This window comes from Aegilops tauschii, chromosome 5, assembly GCF_002575655.3.
Source record: "Aegilops tauschii subsp. strangulata cultivar AL8/78 chromosome 5, Aet v6.0, whole genome shotgun sequence".
NCBI classification, from domain to species: Eukaryota; Viridiplantae; Streptophyta; class Magnoliopsida; order Poales; family Poaceae; genus Aegilops; species Aegilops tauschii.
Window position 1 is genome coordinate 286,150,867 of NC_053039.3, and position 19,319 is coordinate 286,170,185.

The 19,319-nt window shown below is 45.5% G+C and overlaps 1 protein-coding gene and 1 pseudogene across 1 annotated transcript; one reads left to right on the forward strand and one right to left on the reverse strand.

The window, feature by feature from the left end:
• The first annotated feature begins 3,178 nt into the window (after nt 1-3,178).
• On the forward strand, nt 3,179-9,532 carry LOC109773894 (acetyl-CoA acetyltransferase 2). The gene is made up of 14 exons (XM_020332625.3): nt 3,179-3,421; nt 3,592-3,635; nt 4,751-4,849; nt 4,944-5,117; nt 5,218-5,323; nt 5,643-5,781; nt 6,601-6,678; nt 6,758-6,823; nt 7,142-7,227; nt 7,841-7,940; nt 8,083-8,193; nt 8,280-8,321; nt 8,498-8,584; nt 9,225-9,532. Exons 2-14 carry the CDS (start codon nt 3,617-3,619, stop codon nt 9,312-9,314), a joined length of 1,197 nt encoding a protein of 398 aa, XP_020188214.1. The 5' UTR covers nt 3,179-3,421; nt 3,592-3,616; the 3' UTR covers nt 9,315-9,532.
• A 1,558-nt stretch (nt 9,533-11,090) lies between these two features.
• Nucleotides 11,091-12,382, reverse strand: LOC141022774 (uncharacterized; annotated as a pseudogene).
• Between the last annotated feature and the right edge of the window lie 6,937 nt (nt 12,383-19,319).

Consider the following 19,319-nt stretch of genomic DNA (forward strand, 5'->3'; position numbering starts at 1 on the left):
CCGGTAGTGATATTGTCTTTAAGGACGAGGCGAGTCATCGATCCTGTTGTCGATGGCACAGCGGAACTCTCAATGAAAGCACCAATGTCGGTGTCAAAACAGGGGGATCTCGGGTAGGGGGTCCCGAACTGTGCGTCTGAGGTCGATGGTAACAGGAGACAGGGGACACGATGTTTACCCAGGTTCGGGCCCTCTCTATGGAGGTAATACCCTACTTCCTGCTTGATTGATCTTGATGAATATGAGTGTTACAAGAGTTGATCTACCACGAGATCGTAATGGCTAAACCCTAGAAGTCTAGCCTGTATGACTATGGTAATGAGTATCTCCCTTTCCGGACTACGTCCTCCGGTTTATATAGACATCGGGAGGATCTAGGATTACACCAGGTCGGTTACAAAGAAAGGAATCTACATATCCGGTCGCCAACTTGCCTTCCACGCCAAGGAGAGTCCCATCCGGACACAAGTGCAGTCTTCGGTCTTCATGTCTTCACAGCCCATCAGTCCGGCCCATGGCTAACAGGCCGGACGTCCGAGGACCCCTTAGTCCAGGACTCCCTCACCTGCCCCCAATATTGCAAGATTGTGTCCCTCCACTCGTCATGTGTCTCCCACATGACCTCGTACTTAAAATGTGGTTTTGCAGCCGGTCTCAGCTGTTCGTCCTGTAACATCAGGAGTATCGGCGAGTGGTCCGACGTGGCTGCTATGATGTGTCTTAAAAAAGCTGAAGGGAACCTCGCTTTCCATTCCACTGAAGCCAGCGCACGATCAAGCCTTACCCTTGTGTAACTTCCACCTCGGACCTTTTTTTCAAAAGTCAAATAATTTTCCTGGTAGCCTAAATCATCAAGCATGCAGACGTGAACCGCATCTCGAAAGCCCTGAATCTGGGCATTACCGCGTTCCCCAATTCCTTCTTGTTCTTCCGGACGTAGCACTTCGTTGAAGTCTCCCATGCATACCTAAGGGAGCTGACTCAAACCTGCCATGCCTTTCATGGTATCCCATGTTTGGTGTCGACGATTGGTTTGTGATTTGCCATAGAAAACAGTGGCCCTCCAAGGGTCCTGACCAGATTCAACAATCTCACAGTCTATGTGATACACTGAGTACCCTAGAATCTCAAGCTTTATTGAATTGTTCCAGAAAATTCCTAGGCCGCCACTGCGACCTTGACTACTGACAGCAAAAGCGTTATATAAAAACCAATAGTACTAGCTAAACATTCTACTCTCGCTCTATCCAGTTGAGTTTCAACAATACAAAGTAGAGTAGCGGCAAACTTCCTCGCTAACTCGCGAAGTTCTCGGATTGTCGCAGCTTTGCACACCATGATAATTCCAGCTTAAGAGACTCATTGTGCCCAGCGGTGCTCCGCCGGGGAGCCCACCGATGATGCATCTGGGTGTTTGCCTCCTTTATTGTTGTTTACCTTGTCTTGGGTACTCTTCTCTCCTGCGAGGGATATCTTGGGCTGCTTCGGGTCCTTTTTTTGGGGCGGGCTCAATGGCGTCTGTGGTGGCGGCAGTGCCAGTACCCCACCCCCACTGGCCCCCCATCAACTACTGGTTCTACAACTCCCGCTAGTAGCATTGACTCAGGCGCCCGCCCATCATCTTTGTCCAGCCTTTTCTGGTTTGACTCCTGCATCTCAATATCTATGACTGTATTAGCAGTTTGGTCATCCCCATCCGCAGATTTAGTATTCATAGCAGAGCCACGTTGCATGTCATCTCTAGCATTGGAACGGCCTCCACGGCCTCCTCTTCTTCCTCCTGTGGCCGCGGCCTCCCCCAGGCCCCGCACCCGTACGCATGGCCCATGAAGCGCGGAGGTCCTTGAAAACAAGAGCTGCTAGTGCATGAATACCCTCACCATGCTCCTTGAAAATATGGCCAAGATGCCCACATACAGCACACCAATCTGGGAGTTTCTCGTACCTCACCCTGTAGATCTGGCGCTTTCCGTCTCTGATCATACTTACTGCATTCTTTAGAGGCTTGATAATATTAATTCTCACCCAAACTCGGTAGAAGTTACCGGCAAAATCCTGGGATATATTTTCTGCGTACAAGACCTCTCCAATCTTTCCTACCATGGCTTCCACGAGGTGAGCATACTTGTCAGGAACATCATGGATTTGCGCCCATATATCCAGTGTGTCCAGTGCTACCATTGAAAGCCGGGTAACACCATCATAAGGCTTGAGGATGACAGCGTTTCCTCAAAAGTTCCATGGGCCATCCTGCATAACCATCTCCCAATCCCCAAGACAAAAAAATTGCACTGTGTAAAGATTGTCTTCTAGGGGACGGAATTTGCAGTGATGCTCAAGATCCACGCCGCACGCATGTTCTTGAAGAACCAAAATTGGCTATACGGCTTGTCTATGTGCACCCGAACGACGGCCATCCATCTCGCTGCATCCGGCGGTGCCTCTTTCTCGTCATGACGATATCATCCAAATCTTCCTCACGGAGCCCTAGCTCCTCCATCATCTTCTGTAGCTCTGCAGCGGGATCTGCGCCAGAAGCCCTTGCCGCCGACGAGCCATCCGCTGCCATCACTGGAACCCTAACCCGAGGTAGATCGAACGGGTGTTGCAAGGAGCCCTAAAAACTTCCTTCTCGTGGCAAAGGGGCGTCCAGGCCGGGCGGTGTCCCCAGGGAACACCCCGAGTTCAGCCCGAGACGATCTAGCGACACGATCGGGAGAGGGAAGAAAAACTCGACGGCGGCGAAACAATCGCCCCGGGAGAAGACGAAACCCTAGCTAAGGGAAAAAAAACCTATTTGCGTCGGCCAGTTTCGCAGACATGACCAAATGACATAGCTGGGGTCTACGACCGCCGATCAGTGCGGTAGCCCATTAATCCTACTCCTTCGGGGTATTTGGCGGTAGCAAAAAGGTTTAAATCTGAGCAAACTTTGAAACCTGGTCAGATCACGTTAAATGTTGACCACGAGGTCAAAACAATTATCTTAACCTGCAAGGCTGACCGCTGCATGCACCCTCCTATTAATCCGTTTAAGTCTTGAAAAAATCCCCCCAAATCAGGGAAATCAGATTGTACGGGAATATGAGCTCATTACTACCTTCCATCTTTTAATTACGAGACTCTTATTTTTGTTCCACCGCCATTAAACTTGTACTACTAACCAAATTAACCCCCACCCTTCCAAAAAAGAAAAAGAAAAACTCATCCTTCTCTTCCTTACAGCCATGGCGATGTCGACTGCGGATGGTCGAGATGCCATCTAAACAACGCCCAACCATCAACGGTCCGAGGAGCCCAATATAACAGCGAAAGCGGGGCAGTCGAGCACTCCAGTCCACCTCCGTTCTCTGTTTCAGTGTCTTGTTCCCTCTCCCCGATCTCGACTCCTCCTCGTGCACTCCGCCGCCACCAGATCGAGGCACGCTCTCTCTTCCCCCCTGCCTCCTTGCAGAATCATCGAATTGAATCCTCCCCCCATCCACCCCCGTTGCCGAGGGATCGCGTGCGATGCGACGGCTCTTCGCTCGATTCCGTGGCGCGCTTGCGTGTGAGGTGGCTGACGCTGGGTTGCTTGTTCTGATTTTGCAGGTCGCAGCTGGACTTTGGAGCGGCCATGAGTTCAGACGCCAGAGGTATTGTTTCATCCGAGCTTTTTCCAAGGCAATGAGCTGCTCACTGTCAGTAGTTCAGAGTTCAGACTCAGTTTCTCTGTAACTACTACATAAGCGATCTGCATCGAAAGGATTGTGGCCTTGACTCGGTTCAGCGAAACATTGATCTAACGTGTTGATAGGCACCAATTGGCAGTCAGTCTTTTGTTTTAATCCTTATTCGTACTTGCCAGTGATATTGGTTTTTGTTTTCTTTCTCGATCCCTGGCATATTTGAATTATGCTGTGCGGTTGCCAGTATAACATACAGGAGTACTAGTTGATATGCTTAGCAACACCATGGTGATAATGTCCATCATTGACTATAGGCTAATTTCCCTTTTCCTCCTCCTCTAGATCAGCCTGGTTATCTTTTGTTTTTTGTTGCATTACCACTGGCAATGAGCTGCTCGCTGTTAGCAATTCAGAGTTCAGACTCCTTTTTTTTTGTAACTGCTGCATAAGCGATCTGAGTCGAAAGGATCCTGGCTTTGACTCAGTTCAGCGAAACATTGATCTAACGTGTTGATAGGCACCAATTGGCAGTCTTTTGTTTTAATTCCTATTTATTCTTGCCAGTGACATTGGTTTTTTGTTTTCTTTCTCGATCCTTTGACATATTTGAATTATGTTGCGCGGTTGCCAGTATAACATACTACTAGTTGATAGGCTTGGCAACATCATGGTGATAATGTCCATCATTGGCTATAGGCTACTTTCCCTTTTCCTCTTCTAGATCAGCTTGCTTATCTTTTGTTTTTTTGTTGCATCACCACTGGAAACAATTGATTCCAACCACAAGAAGAAGGAAACAATTGACTCACTACCAGCGTGGCATCATGTCAGACAACAGATTCTTGTATTTTGTTTGGTGCCTTTCGCAAACTTGTACAAATCAATAAATATTGAAATTGAAGGAGCATCAGATAAAGAGAAATCTGGCATTTACCAGATGGCTTCCCTGATTTTCATTGTTTAGTCATGCCTTCAGAAGTTCAGAGTATAATTATGCTCTGTGTAGTTAGCATTTGCAGGGGAGCCTGCTAGATGGTTTTGCAGTATGCTACAGTTAGTAACTTTTCCTTTACTACTGACAGATGTATGTGTTGTTGGGGTTGCACGCACCCCTATGGGTAGTTTCCTTGGTGGCTTGTCTTCCTTGCCTGCTACGAAACTTGGCTCTATAGCAATTGAAGGTGATACCAATACTTTCTGTCTGTTTACCCCAGATGGTATACTTTGTTCGGTTTGGTAACATCCTAGTACTAACATAATTACTGGGGTGATCAGCTGCTCTGAGAAGGGCAAATGTCGATCCATCCCTTGTGCAGGAGGTCTTCTTTGGCAATGTCTTGAGTGCTAACTTGGGGCAAGCTCCTGCAAGACAAGCTGCTTTAGGTGCAGGGATACCAAATACGGTTGTTTGCACCACAGTCAACAAAGTTTGCGCATCTGGCATGAAAGGTCTGAATTCTTGTGAGCATGCTTGTAATCTCTGTACTCAGTTTCCTGAAGGGGACTTATTTTTTCTGACCATGATCCGTTTCCTTTCCTTTCTATACAGCGACCATGTTTGCTGCGCAATCAATTCAACTGGGAATCAATGACATTGTTGTGGCAGGTGGGATGGAAAGCATGTCGAATGCTCCGAAATACATTGCTGAAGCTAGGTCAGCAAGTGTTCTTCTGGTTCTACTTTTGTGTAGTGCATAAATGAAGTACGATCATTTTCTTGCATACACTAAGCATACTAGGAAGAATACAATGCCAAAATATCTGTTCGAAATTTTGTGTGTCAGACCTTAACTTTAGAATTTAGATTGCCTTTCAGTACTCTTGTGTTGCTCATTCATTCATTCATTATTTGTTAACATGTTTACACTATATTATGTTCTTGGATCTTGGTTAACATGGATTTAAAACTTCACTGTTAATGTATGTCTGTTTACGTCTTGGTGCCGACTTACTGATTTGTGCAATCAAATGCAGAAAAGGATCTCGTTTCGGACATGACAGCCTCGTTGATGGCATGCTTAAGGATGGCCTTTGGGATGTATACGGTGATTATGCTATGGGAGTGTGCGCTGAGCTTTGTGCTGACAATCATGCCCTGACGAGGGAAGACCAGGTAACTTGCCACAAATTGCAATAACCATATTCTGATGTAGTTACAATTCTTATATTTGTCTAGCGCCAAAAGGGCACACATTGTCTTAGTTGTTATGTATGGAGATTCAGTAGTAGTGAATATTAATACAAATACAGAAGCGCGCATACAATCAGTCTTTCCAGTGTGAACTGATCACTGCCATTATCACCATTTTCATGCAGTTTCTTGTTTTATATCTTTTTTCTTCATCTCATACATTATCATGTATGCTTTGAAGCAATAGCTGCAATTCTGCATTACTGCCAGTGTATATTATGCACTATTAGTTTACACTACTAGTTCGGGTAGGTTGAGTAAATGAGCCTTTCGTTGCTTGCTTCGAACATGATTTCACAGATTTTGTTTGTATGCTTGCTTGAGACATGTAGATATTACTTTTATATTATCTTATAGGCTGGTCTTCAGTGCAGAACAATATGCTTTGCACCTTAAATCACTTTGCAATTACTTACAAAAAAAATCTAAGAAGGGTGGGCCTTGTGCATCATAGATTATCTCCACTTGTTTCCTGGAGTCTGGGGTTGAATCAGCCTCCTTGCAAAAAGAAAGGCAACGGAAGTGCTGCCTAGAAATTCCGTTCCCCAGAATCTGTTGGAGATTTCGGTATTGGGTACTCCCTTTTGTGGTTTATTGTTGTCGTTGGTGAATTTGATATACCAGCGTTAAACCTGTCGGATGCCTCCAAAATCTTCTAAGATTCGCTGTTTTGTTCTTCTTAAACTGCAATCCATATATTTATTATTCATGACATCTGAGATTTATATATTCTTTATGTAGGATGCATATGCTATTCAAAGTAATGAGCGTGGAATTGCTGCTCGTGACAGTGGTGCTTTTGCATGGGAGATTGTTCCGGTGATTTTTCTGTTTCTTTGGCAAAGTAAGAAACTGTTCCTTTATTTGTTTCCCTAATGTTCTATGTCCTATCATCCAGATTGAAGTTCCTGTTGGTAGAGGGAAACCTGCAGTGCTTGTTGACAAAGATGAGAGCCTAGACAAGGTAAATTTTCTAATAAGATGGCACAAATAAGCTACACGCCTACACCCCATGTCACTTAGTTAACAGTAGCTATATCTCAATATAAACAAGCAGATTATTTAGGGCAGCATGTATCTGGTCCTAATGCAGTGCTTTCACGCACTAGGCTAAAAAAGTACTAATAATCAGTACGTATTTTGTTGTTGGTAAACATGTCAATGGTTTATCTTCATCATATAGTTAACTGCAAGAAGGAAAGTATGTAGTTTGCATTTATTTGTATCTTGTAAATAAATGTTTAGGCTCTCATCTTCATCATATAACTATTGTGTCTCGTAGTTTGACGCAGCCAAGCTGAAGAAGCTACGACCAGCATTCAAGGATAATGCTGGTACTGTTACTGCTGGAAATGCTTCTAGTATAAGGTACCTGCTTGTCATTTATTTTATTTACAAGCCTTTTGAAGTCCTTCTGTCACATATCGTTTTCAAACCACTGCATGATATTCTGAAAGATGTGCTTTTCCTTCTTTCTTTCTGTTTTGACATTTTATACTTTGTTCTACACTATGCATTTCATTTGATTTGTGTTATTGTTGTCTTCTGCAATGCCATATTCAACTGCTCTTTGTCTCCAAAGTGCTACTCATGTTTAACATTTATGTTTGGGCTGCTCAGAATGTTTTTACTTCAGCCCAAAAGATGGTATATATATTATTTTGTATTTATAACTGAAATTGGTTCATTTTCAAGAAAAAAATGTTGAGGTTCCTTTTGTGTATTAAACTTTTCAAGAAAATACAAATGTAGTGTCTCGATGCAATGCATGTTGATAGATTAGGAATCCTCATATAGTCATATACATTAACTTCCTAGAGAGGCCAATCAAGGAACGCTAAGCTAGAAACTAAGTACCTGCACTGACTGTCTTTGATGGGCATTCTATGTACTCCCTCCAACTTCGTCGTGTGTTTATTTATGCACTGAAAAATGTGATGCATCTGCACTGAGTAACATCTGTTTCTTTTGAGTGGAACAGTGATGGTGCTGCAGCATTAGTATTGGTGAGTGGGAAGAAGGCTCAAGAACTTGGATTGCATGTCCTTGCAAGGATCAAGGGATTTGCCGATGCAGCCCAAGTAAGCTACAGTACCTTTTATTTAATCTTAGCTGGTAGTAGAGTACAATTATAGGAAAATGCATATAATTGTAATCAGTGAAAGTTATTTGCTACCAAAATTGAATCCCTTAATGATATTTTTCAATTCCCATGTTACGCAGGCTCCTGAACTATTTACCACTACCCCAGCACTTGCCATACCAAAGGCTCTCACGAATGCTGGCCTAGAGTCCTCCCGTGTTGATTTTTATGAAATCAACGAAGCCTTTTCGGTATCTCTTGATCATTTCTCTTTATTTCTTAGTAATTAGTTAATTACATTATTTGAAATGGTATTTATTTTTATTTCTGGAAACAGGCTGTTGCACTTGCAAATCAAAAGCTTCTCGGAATTCCTTCAGTAAGTGCTTCCTTGTTTCAACCAAAATTACGTTTGCACCTGAAAATAAGTCGAACATTCTTGCCAGGAACTAAATCTTGGTTACTGTGACTACTCGCTATGAACCAGCAATACTTATTAATCCGATCAGCAGATGATAGTTACAACTTCCATGCTGACAACAGCTATGCTTGCAGGAAAAGATAAATGTACATGGAGGAGCTGTATCTTTAGGACACCCACTTGGGTGCAGTGGTGCTCGCATTTTGGTCACCCTTCTTGGTGTAAGTTCTTTCTTGAGGTGTTGTTTTGCATTTTGATCATCCGTGTCAGTCTGTTTTTCAGCATGGATCCTATTTTCTAGTAGAAGCTATTTCATGAGTAAATAATGATATCAAGTAAGAGATTCCACTAGGTGGACTATATACAGAGCAAAATGAATGAATCTACACTTAAAATACATCTATATACATCCGCATGTAGTTCATAGTGAAATCTCTACAAAGACTTATATTTAGGAACGGAGGGAGTAGTAAATCATAGGTTCCCGCAAAAAAAAAGTAGTAATCATAGGAATAAGCATCTTATATGCAAAATTAACATCTTGCCTGCAGAATACCACAAAATAAGGGGTAAGACATTTTTGTTACAACTATTTGGCCATCTTTGTGACTCCTTTCTGTGTCCCAAATATATGCAGAAAGGAGTTAAATCTGTAACCCGTACAATTGTTCCACATTGAGGCTTAAAAAGTATATGTGAAAGTTATATTCCGTGGTTTCATTTACCATGTCTTCAGTGCTTCTATCCTCACTTGTTCTGATGTTGTCAGCATCTTAATTAGGTCATCGTGTCTTCAATGCCCGTTTCTCATGGTTCTTGTAAAATTAAACTAAGCAATACGGGGTTCTTTCTTCTCAACAGGTTCTTAGGGAGAAGAGTGGCAAGATCGGAGTTGCTGGTGTCTGCAACGGCGGTGGCGGTGCATCTGCGCTCGTTATGGAGCTCGCGTAAGGAGCTCTGGCACCAAAGATGGAGCCTGCATGTAAAATGCTATGTACTGTATTTCATAGTGCTGTGTCAGATTAAGTAATTGATTAACTTAGAACTTGTGTGCCGGTTTCTGCTCTTACTTTAGATTGTTTTTATTTTCTGTTGTAGCTGTTTTAAGCATTCTTGGTTTAATAACAATAATAATAATTGTTGCAATAAAGCATGGTTGTGCTACCAAAGGTACTCTCAGAAATCGGTGGTTTTGTCCAAGGACTCAGTTAAACCTAATTTTGGAAGAAAAAGTATCCTCTACCCTCTCTTACCGCCTGCGCCCACAATCTCCGCGATTCATGTCCCAAAAAAAGGCCGATATGCATAAAATTTACTCTCCACTATGACCATCCTTAAGAAAGATAAAAACTTGGTAACTAAGCACTCTTTTATTATTTTTATTCGGTAACTGAGCACTCGAGGGTGAAAATGTATAGAGTTGGCCCTTTTCTGAAACTTCAGCACAAAATTGAATTGGATCTAAAAATATTTCGAAAAATTGACTCTTTTCCATGACAACGTCCGGGGCTGGGGCGTCATAGCTGTGGCCATTCAGCATGGCCTAGCCAGGGGCAGCCTAAAATTGGCTGCGAGGACGATGTAGGTGCGGATCCAAAGACCCGGCTCCTCATGCATTCGGCAAATCGGCCCGATGGGATCTCATTCATGCAGGTTATCGAAAACAGCCAAAGGCTAGGACAAGTTCGGTTAGGCGACAAAGATGATCTGATTAGTGATTAACTTTGATCTCACGTGCATATATGCATGCCGTTTTTGTGCCGGCGGTGAACCGGTAGAGAAAATATGAGCCGACCCCAGATCATGAAAACGTGCGACACCAATGTATACACGTATTCTGCTGTGAGCCAGGGTTCGGGTAAAAACGCGTGCCACCTCAACTACGGCTCTTGCACGCTGCTTGTTTGAAATTAAGGCGCACATGTTGGTTACCAAATTGGTTTGAGAAGCATGTGGATTTTTCTTTTCTTTTTTCCCACACAAGGACAAATGGGATGAGATTTTTTATCTTCTCACTTGATCATCTTTTATCATCAGAAGTTCTATCTGGCAACCGTTTGCTGGGAGAGGGGTGACCAACGAAACCCCTTTTTATGGCCGTTTAGTCCTGAAATGAGATCAAACGGTGGCAGTTTCAAACGAAAAATCGCCTTTTCTGACAGAAACTGCCACTGCTTGGTATATTTGGTGGGAGCATCGGGAAGCTGTGAAGGGAGAGCCGATCAAACAGCCCACGAGTTCTGCTCTCGCCATACAAGTGATCACTATTAATCATGCACCGCGGCAAACTGTTCTGTATCCGGAGAAGACATGGCAAAAACCACAGCCGGGGATGTATAAGATGAACATGGATGTGTGTTTCTCCGACGACGGTACGGGTGCAGTAGCAGCGATTTTGCGTAACAGTAGAGAAGTGAGAGCAACTCCAACGGGCCGACCTAAACGGACAGCGATTTCGTCCGCTTTTTGTCCGTTTGGGTCGGCCGCCCGCCCGGCGTCCACCCTATTTTTTATATGGGTCGACAGCATGCCTAACGCGTCGACCCATATGTGCCGGCGTGGCCGGCTGGCCGCTCAATTTTACATTGATTTGCATTCAACATATTATCAAATGAAAATGTTACAAGCCAAATAGTCTAGCCGCCCAAATAAATAGTATAATTTTACAAGCCGAATACAAATAAAAATGTTTCACATAGTTTTGCAAACGAATAAAAGAAGATACATCTATTGGTTGCCAACATGAGCCCACATATGCTCAACTAAATCATTTTGCAGTTGCACGTGAGTTTCCCAATCACGCATGTCTTCATGAAATTGAGTGAACTGCTCAAATGTTGCCGCTACTCCATGCTCAGGCACAACATTCTCACCCTGAAACTGAAAGCCTTGATCGTACAGACGTTCCGGGCGCTCGTCTTCTACGATCATATTGTGCATGATCACACAAGCAGTCATCACCTCCCACAGTTTCTGCGTGCTCCAAGTATTAGCAGGATACCGAACGATGCCCCATCGAGATTGCAAAACACCAAAGGCACGCTCGACATCCTTCCTAGCACTCTCTTGCTCTTGGCAAATCTATTCCTTTTCTCTCCGTCAGGGTTGGGTATTGTCTTGACAATAGTGGTCCACTGAGAATAGATACCGTCACCCAGATAGTACCCTTTGTCGTAGTTGTGGCCGTTGACAGTAAAGTTCATCGGTGGGCTGTTGCCTTCGGCAATCCTAGCAAACACCGGCGAGCACTGAAGCACGTTGATATCATTCTGTGATCCAGCCATGCCAAAGAAAGAGTGCCAGATCCAGAGATCTTGAGACGCCACGGCCTCTAGTATGATAGTGCAAGCCCTGACATGTCCCTTATACTGCCCTTGCCAAGTAGAAGGGCAGTTCTTCCACTCCCAGTGCATGCAGTCTATGCTGCCAAGCATCCCCGGGAAGCCCCTGCTGGCATTCATTGCCAACAAACGGGCTGTATCTTCAGCTGTCGGCTCTCTCAAGTACTCAGGGCCAAACACAGCAATAACAGCCTTGCAGAACTTATACAGGGACTCTAGGCATGTAGACTCGCTCATACGGACGTACTCGTCAATGAGATCACCGGGCACTCCGTATGCAAGCATTCGGATGGCGGCAGTGCATTTCTGATAAGAGGAGAAACCAATCTTGCCGACGGCATCCTCTTTGCACTCGAAGTAGTCATCATAGCCGACCACTCCCTCTCTAATACGGTTGAAAACATGCCTACTCATACGGAAACGGCGGCGGAATTTGTGATGTTTGAACAACGGATTTGTTGTATCAAAGTAGTCCTTCCAGAGAAGGAAATGCCCGCTCTCTCGGTTGCGATTCAACGTCGGAAGGTGGCCCGGAATGGAGCCACGGAACAACGACCGCTGGTTGTTGAGGTGGTGATGGACCAACATGGCAGCCAATATCTCCTCCTCGTTGTCGGACGATGAATCGTCGGAGTCGCAAAGGAAATTGTGAAAAAAGAACTCGTCAGCGGAGTCCATTTCGTACCTTGGCAAACTGTCAAACAGCTTGCGGGCGTTGAAGAAGGAGACGGCCGGCGAGGGGAATCGCGGTGCCCACAGACCAGCTAGCTGTCTGCCGGCGTCCGACGAGTGTGACGGCGTCCGACGAGCGTGCCGGTCGGATGTGGCAGGGGCGGCGAGGCGGCTTCTTGGTCGCCGGCGGCTGTGCGGTGGGGGGAAGCGGCGGTGGGAAGCGGTTTGCTCCCCGATGGCAAAACGGCGGCGGAGGGCGACGGAGGGGAAGGGCGGCGTTGCTGGGCGGATGTGGAGGCGGCGGCAGCTGGAAGAGTCGCCGGCAAAAATGGGCGGCGGCGTCGGCGACGGAGGAGGCGGGCGAGGGTTGCTTGTTGGCCGGGGGGTAAGAGGGGAGGCCAATGTGCCACAGACCAGCGGGCCCGAGGACAGGAGTAGGTGAGCGCGCGCGTCCGTCACGTGTCCGCGCCGACGCAAATCCGGCTCAAAAATGGGCCGGGAATGGGTCGCCCGTGGACGAAAAACGGACACACGTTCATTTGGGTCGGCGTGTTGGGCCGCCTTTTGTGTCCGCACCGACCCAAACGGACGGCCGCAGACGAAATGGGTCGCCCCATTGAAGTTGCTCTGATAGCAGGGGCCTCTGAAGTGTTTGACAACACACATAATGTACAAGCTGCTGAGACACTGGTATTAAGAAGAGGGCTCCAAATGATCTTTGATATTCGATGCTCAAAAGCCAAAGTTGAATTTGGAATTAAAGGAGGCTTGCAATGGTAATATGAATATTTGAGGACCTAACTCAGCATTACTTGTTGATTGCTTTCACTTGGCTCATGGTGTTCCATCAATATCGTTCAGTTTTTGCCGCAGGGAAGCGAATAGGCTAGCACATTTCTTGGCTAGGACTTGCTGTGATTCCAAAACTAGGTATGTTTGGGTGGAAGTGGATATTACTCCTGATTTCTTATTACCTCTTGTACTACATGATGTAACTCTGCCATGATATAAATAAATGTGTCAGTAGGCTTACCGTTAGAAAAAGAATGCCAGCGAAATTGTTCACAAATGCCACCTCCTTGCAACGAACGTTTGCCAGCTAAGGGTGTTCTTTGTCTTTGTGCATGCATCCATCAAACATCTAGACAAAACCAGAACAAGCCGTGTCATAGCTGATTCTGCAGCTTGGTTATCCTTAATTTCTGAAAGCGGTCGAAGAAATAGAAACAATATTCACGATGAGAAAATAGAAAAAACTAAGGATTGAAGATGGGTGGTACAAATCCAGGCTGAGGGATCTACGTGTACAGATATTTCCACCAGCAAGCTAACTCACAAGACACATCTAACTTTAGGGCACGGCGTTTTGGCTCCAGGAGCATAAAGTTGTCAAGCACACTTTAGACAACTTCCATGTGAAACCAAACCATTTTATATCGTCCAGAAAACCCGAAGTTCGATGGTTTAGAAATACAAAACAATTGGCACCCACCTTGATGCCTATTAATTTTTTTTGCGGGGACATGCCTACAAATTCCCAGAGCTAAATTGAATATCCGCTAAGTTTGGTGCAAATTTATTATATTGGGGAGAGGTAGCTATTTTTCATTGACAAGTTACAAATAAATATTGCCTCTGCGAACTATAAGAATTTTTAGATCACTAAAATAGTGATCTAAAATGTCTTATATTAGTTTACAGAGGGAGTACTTACAAAGCAATATTTAGTTCCCATCTCCAATGATCTAGATTAGTTATTTATATTTTTTTCACCACCAGTGTTATTTTTGTTATAGCCATCCTCAATTCAGAAGGTGCTCTGTAGTGCTATCCAGTAGCTAACTATGAAAAGCACAATAAAAACATCACGTGACACATGTGGTAATCAATAAAAAAAACAATGCGTTGAAATCAATGACAGTTTACCTTTCTCTACTATCTCTACTACCGTCTGTGCCCCCAAAGTGGTTGGGGGCCTCGGCATTCTTAACACCAAGCACATGAATTGGTGCTTGGGCCAAGTGGGCAGTGAAAATCTTAACGGGCGAGGGCGCGTTATGGTTAGACATCATCAAACACAAATACCTGTAACATGCCCCGATCTCGACGACCACCTGCCAGAACGGGTCCCAGTTTTGGAAATTTGTGTTGAAGATTATACAGCTTTTGTGCATTGGGGCGGTGCGCATTCTTGGAAATGGCAAATCCACGGTCTTTTGGTTAGATGTGTGACTAGGGTTGAACCCCCTCGTTACGGTGTTCCCTCACTTATTTGCAATTGCCCGCCACCCTAAATCCTTAGTTTGCGCCGATTGGCAAAACAGACAGTGGTGTCCACAATTTTGCAGATCCTTTAGACTGGCCGAGCTGCAGAAATGGGACCACCTGGTTATGATGCTTACGGATTCTACCCCATCCGATCAGCCCGATTCCTTTAGGTGGAAACTTGAGCCGTCCATAAAATTTTCCACTAGCTCCCTCTATCATGCTCTCCATTAAGGTGCAACCCCTTTCCAGGCAATGGACATTTGGAAAGCTCGTATCCCCACTAAAATCAAGATCTTTTTATGGTAGCTTGTGCGGGGTAGATTACCTTCGGGTGTGGAGGTGCAGAAATGTCATGGCCCAGGGAGGGCTTAGTACTTCTGTGTGGCGATGACGAAGATGCAAACCAATTTTTTTAAGTGTATCTTGGCACAATTCCTTTGGGGTTGTGTTCATGACGTTACTACGTGCAGTTGGGCACCTGCGTCTTTCGCATCCTTCAACACCCTAAGTGGGAGGCTAGCGGGCCTTTCACACAAGATGGCTTGGTTGATTTTCGCGTCTTTAGCTTGGACTCTTTGGCACATTAGAAACAAAGCCCTTATTGAAGGCATCTTTACTAAACACCCAGCTAATGCATTATACAATCTTTTTTGCGGGTAATGCATTAACCGCGAAGGCATATGCTCTTGAGATGTTGTGCAACAAACTTCGAGAGCATGCAAAGGTTCTCAGAGAGGGAAGCAGCCACCATGCAGAGTGATCTTCATCCACTAACCGACATGCGTCTTCCGCCTTTTATCTAGTTTGTTTCGTTTGTAGTCGGCTTGTTTGCCGTGGCCCTTTGGGTCTGTATCGAACTTCCATTTAATTTCTCGTTGTCGATCCTTGTTGTAACGCTTTACGGGCTTCCATGCAATCACCTTTATTTTTTTATTCTATTATATTACTTAAAAAGGTAAAGTTTCTTATTTCACTTTCCTTTCCACCACCCCTGTGTCCAACTTTTCCTGTATGATAATCAATCCTCTTAATTTAGTTACCTTTTGAACAAATTTCACTTTAATTTACTTATCGAACTTTTTATGAAAATACATGGTAAATCATGGACATGATTTGATCAATGTTTATTCAAACAATCACATTAATATGAGCATGCAAATCACAAACTAACGTAATAGAATATTTATATCTTGTTGCAACGCACGGCCATTGTCTTAGTAAAAAAAGTACGTATCATCTGGCATCTGTTTGCCCCTAATCCACAGAAAATCTGTACTACTTAAAAGGAACGTAAAGTTCCATGTTTTGGGAGGGGCGTTTTGGCTCCCGGGTGAACGGTAACATGAAAAAAATAGTAAACATTTTCAAAACTTCTGTTTTTTCGGATGTTAGTGTTAGTGTCGCAAGCATGCCTGACAATTTTCATGCGAAACGGAGCAGCAGTGTTTTGTCAGTGAAAAAACAAATTTGAGATGACATTTGGGGGTAACATTTGGTATTCATTATCTTTTTGCACAAGCCAAAATGCTTAACTTTTTTGCCTCAAAATTGCAGATAGCATTTGGATGTGACTAACAGCACACAAAATTTTTGTCTTAAACTTTTGGACATTTCAAAAATTATTTTTGGGCCCGTGAGCCAAATTGAATTTCTGTCCATGTTTTACTTTTTCTTTCCATCAACCCTTTGTCCAACATTTCCCGTATGATGATCAGTCATCTCAATTTATTTATCTTCTGAATCAATTTTACTTTAATTACTCAGCAAAGTTCTCATCAAAATATAAGGTAAATCATGGGCATGATTCGATAAATATTTATTAACACAAACACATTAATATAGATAGATAAATCAAAAACTAACGTATTTAAAATATTTATATCCCGTTGCAATGCATGTGCATTGTTCTAGTAAAAACCTTGCGTACCCATTTGGCGTCTGCCTGCTCCCCAGTCAGCAGAAAATAGAAAAAGAAAAGAAAAGTAATGGACATAGAAGTTACCCACTGACAACTTGTCAAGCGATGGATTATCCGTGGCGCGTGTGCGACCGATCAATGCCAACTTCTCCAGCACACTGGAAACCGTCAACGTTCAAGATCAAGATGGTTTAGCCGACGGTAATCCAGAGCGCGCACGGCTCCGGAAAGTTCCACGCCGCGAAGGTACCAGGTGACCTACCACTGTCCGCGTCACGTATATTTTCCAACGTCACCGGACCGGAAAGGGGCTCCGGTTTCCCCAGAGTCGAGTGGGCGAGTCCAGCGGCTGATGGACCATTCCAGCAAGAGCGTGCTCCAGCGGGCGACTTTGCGGCGACGATCATGGACCGGGACCAGGAACAGGAGCGTTCGGCTGCTTCGATGTCTATTTTTTTGTTCCTCGCGCTGGTGTTTGAGTTGACCGGGAGTTTAGCTCCAGCGGTCAGTGTTAAGCCCTGTTCGGTACCACTCCACTCCACAACTTCGGAAGCGGAGTTGGTGGAGCTGCAGTTTAAAATGGTGGAGCTGCACTTCCCCTCTGTAGATTCTAGGAGCAGGTGACTACCGAACAGGGCCTTAATCATATTGTCCACATTTTATATCAGTATTTGTTACTGTATTATTAGGAGTAGTTTTTTTTTTGCATGGCTGTATAGTTGGGGAGAATGTACCAACGTGCATCATTGGGTACGTAAGTACGACGTATCAAACCAAAAAAAAAACTAGCTATCTCCGTTTTCTAACCTGAAGTGTACATTTAGCTCACGTGCAGGATTGCCTAGGCTAGCTGATTTTCTCTGTTCCCTCATCTCCAGTGTACTTACTTTTCTTTAGTCGGCTTTGACTCAATTGTTAGTCCGGCTAAATTAAATAAGTTTTTTTTCTTCGAGAAGGAGGACAGCCCATGCATCTGCATTAGGACGATGCATGCAATCCTATATATCATGCTATCCTAGTCAAACAATCAACCCGGAAAATAAAGCGAAAAAAACACAAAGTCACATGCCTCGCGACAGTAACTCTACCAGATAACTACTAACCCTATGTTACAAGACAATCAAAACAAAAAATATATACAACTGCTAAGCTATGCCTTTAAGAAGGAATCGCCGTCATATGCGCCGATGATGGTAAGTCCAACACAAGGTTGAACTCCGGATTCTCATCCCCGAAGCCAAGCTTCAATCCACCACCTTCAGCAAGTAAACGACGCAAGCCCGCATCGACATAGGCTGATCAGAGATCGTGTGCTTCCGCCGGAGTGCATAAAGTCATCGTTGAAGTCGTATGTACCATCATCACTTATCTGGCTACCGACGCCTCAACAACCGGATACCTCTGGAGAAGACACCAAAAGACAGATGTCCCATATCGCCTGCCTCCCACCACCGCCGCATCACTTCGATCCAGCAACAACAAGCTAAACATGAGACCACCACTAGAGTCATCGTGCAGCACGTGCCAGTAGCAGGCATGACTTGACGTCCCCGCATGAGACGTCCTGTGTAGCATCCACCGGGGGCTTCACCTGCCGGTGACATGCACTGCCCGACGACTCCTAAAGAGACGCATGTGTCACCTACCAAGCCGCATCGAACCCAATCTGTTGATGGAGGGGATGTCCAATACCGCCACCAACCTCAGAAAGGCCGTCACCACCTCGAGATCCAGACTATGAGTCGCCCATGACCCCGGAGTCTGCCGATGTTGAAGAAGAGGGATCGCTGCGCCGATTACGGGTGCTATAGGGAGTACCCACCGCCGCTCCAGCCGCTGTCGTCTCCCATACAAATGGCAACTGCCATCGCGACCGTCAGATCTAGGCACTAGGGCCTGAATCCCTCACGCACCACCCCATTGCCAGCCGCGCATGACCTCTCGTGGCGTCGACGAGCAGGCCATCGCCGGATCTGCCGCCAGGGGCCACCGCCCCAGCATCCCCAGCCGCGCCAAGGCCGATGCAGATCTGATCCGGGACAACGCCTGTGCATCATGGTACGCGCGTCCGAGATCCGCCAGCCGCCCAGGCGCCACCGCAACCAACGCGGGTAGCGCCCGCACGACGCCACCATTGTCAAACTGCCACGACGTCCAACTCCCTCTGCAGGCCGAATGGCCACCACCTTCTAGACCACACGAGATCCAGCCCAGATGAGCCAGAGGGCAAGGTGTTGCACCATCATCTCCAGCCGCGACCATGGCAGGCCGAGTCGCCGCTACACACAGGCCAATCAGATCTAACTCCACACACCAGCTGCCCGCCCGCGAAAATTCGAGCCCCCACCATCCCCGGAGCAGGCATGAGCTTTGCCAGCGGGCTCCTTCGTCGGCGGCTAGGAAAGAGGGAGAGTGAAGGGGAAGGTAGGGCCTAGCGGTGAGGGTTTCCCCCATGTCGCCAAGGATGGTGACACGGGGGCGGGCTTGCTAGGTTAGGTCAGCATTGCACGACGCGCCATGCCTTGAGTCACGTCGGGCTCGGACCAACCAGTTTAGCCAAACCCATTGTGCCATGGAGACACAACATGGGTGCCTTGATGGAGCATGTCGACGGGTAATCATAGAGATCGGGGCTATGATGCAACTTCTAGATCGTACGGTCAGGGGTTAAAACACTCCACACGCACAATTTACTTGGGTTCAGGCCACCACAAGGTGTAATACCCTACTCATGCTTATAGTGTTCTTCGTATATAT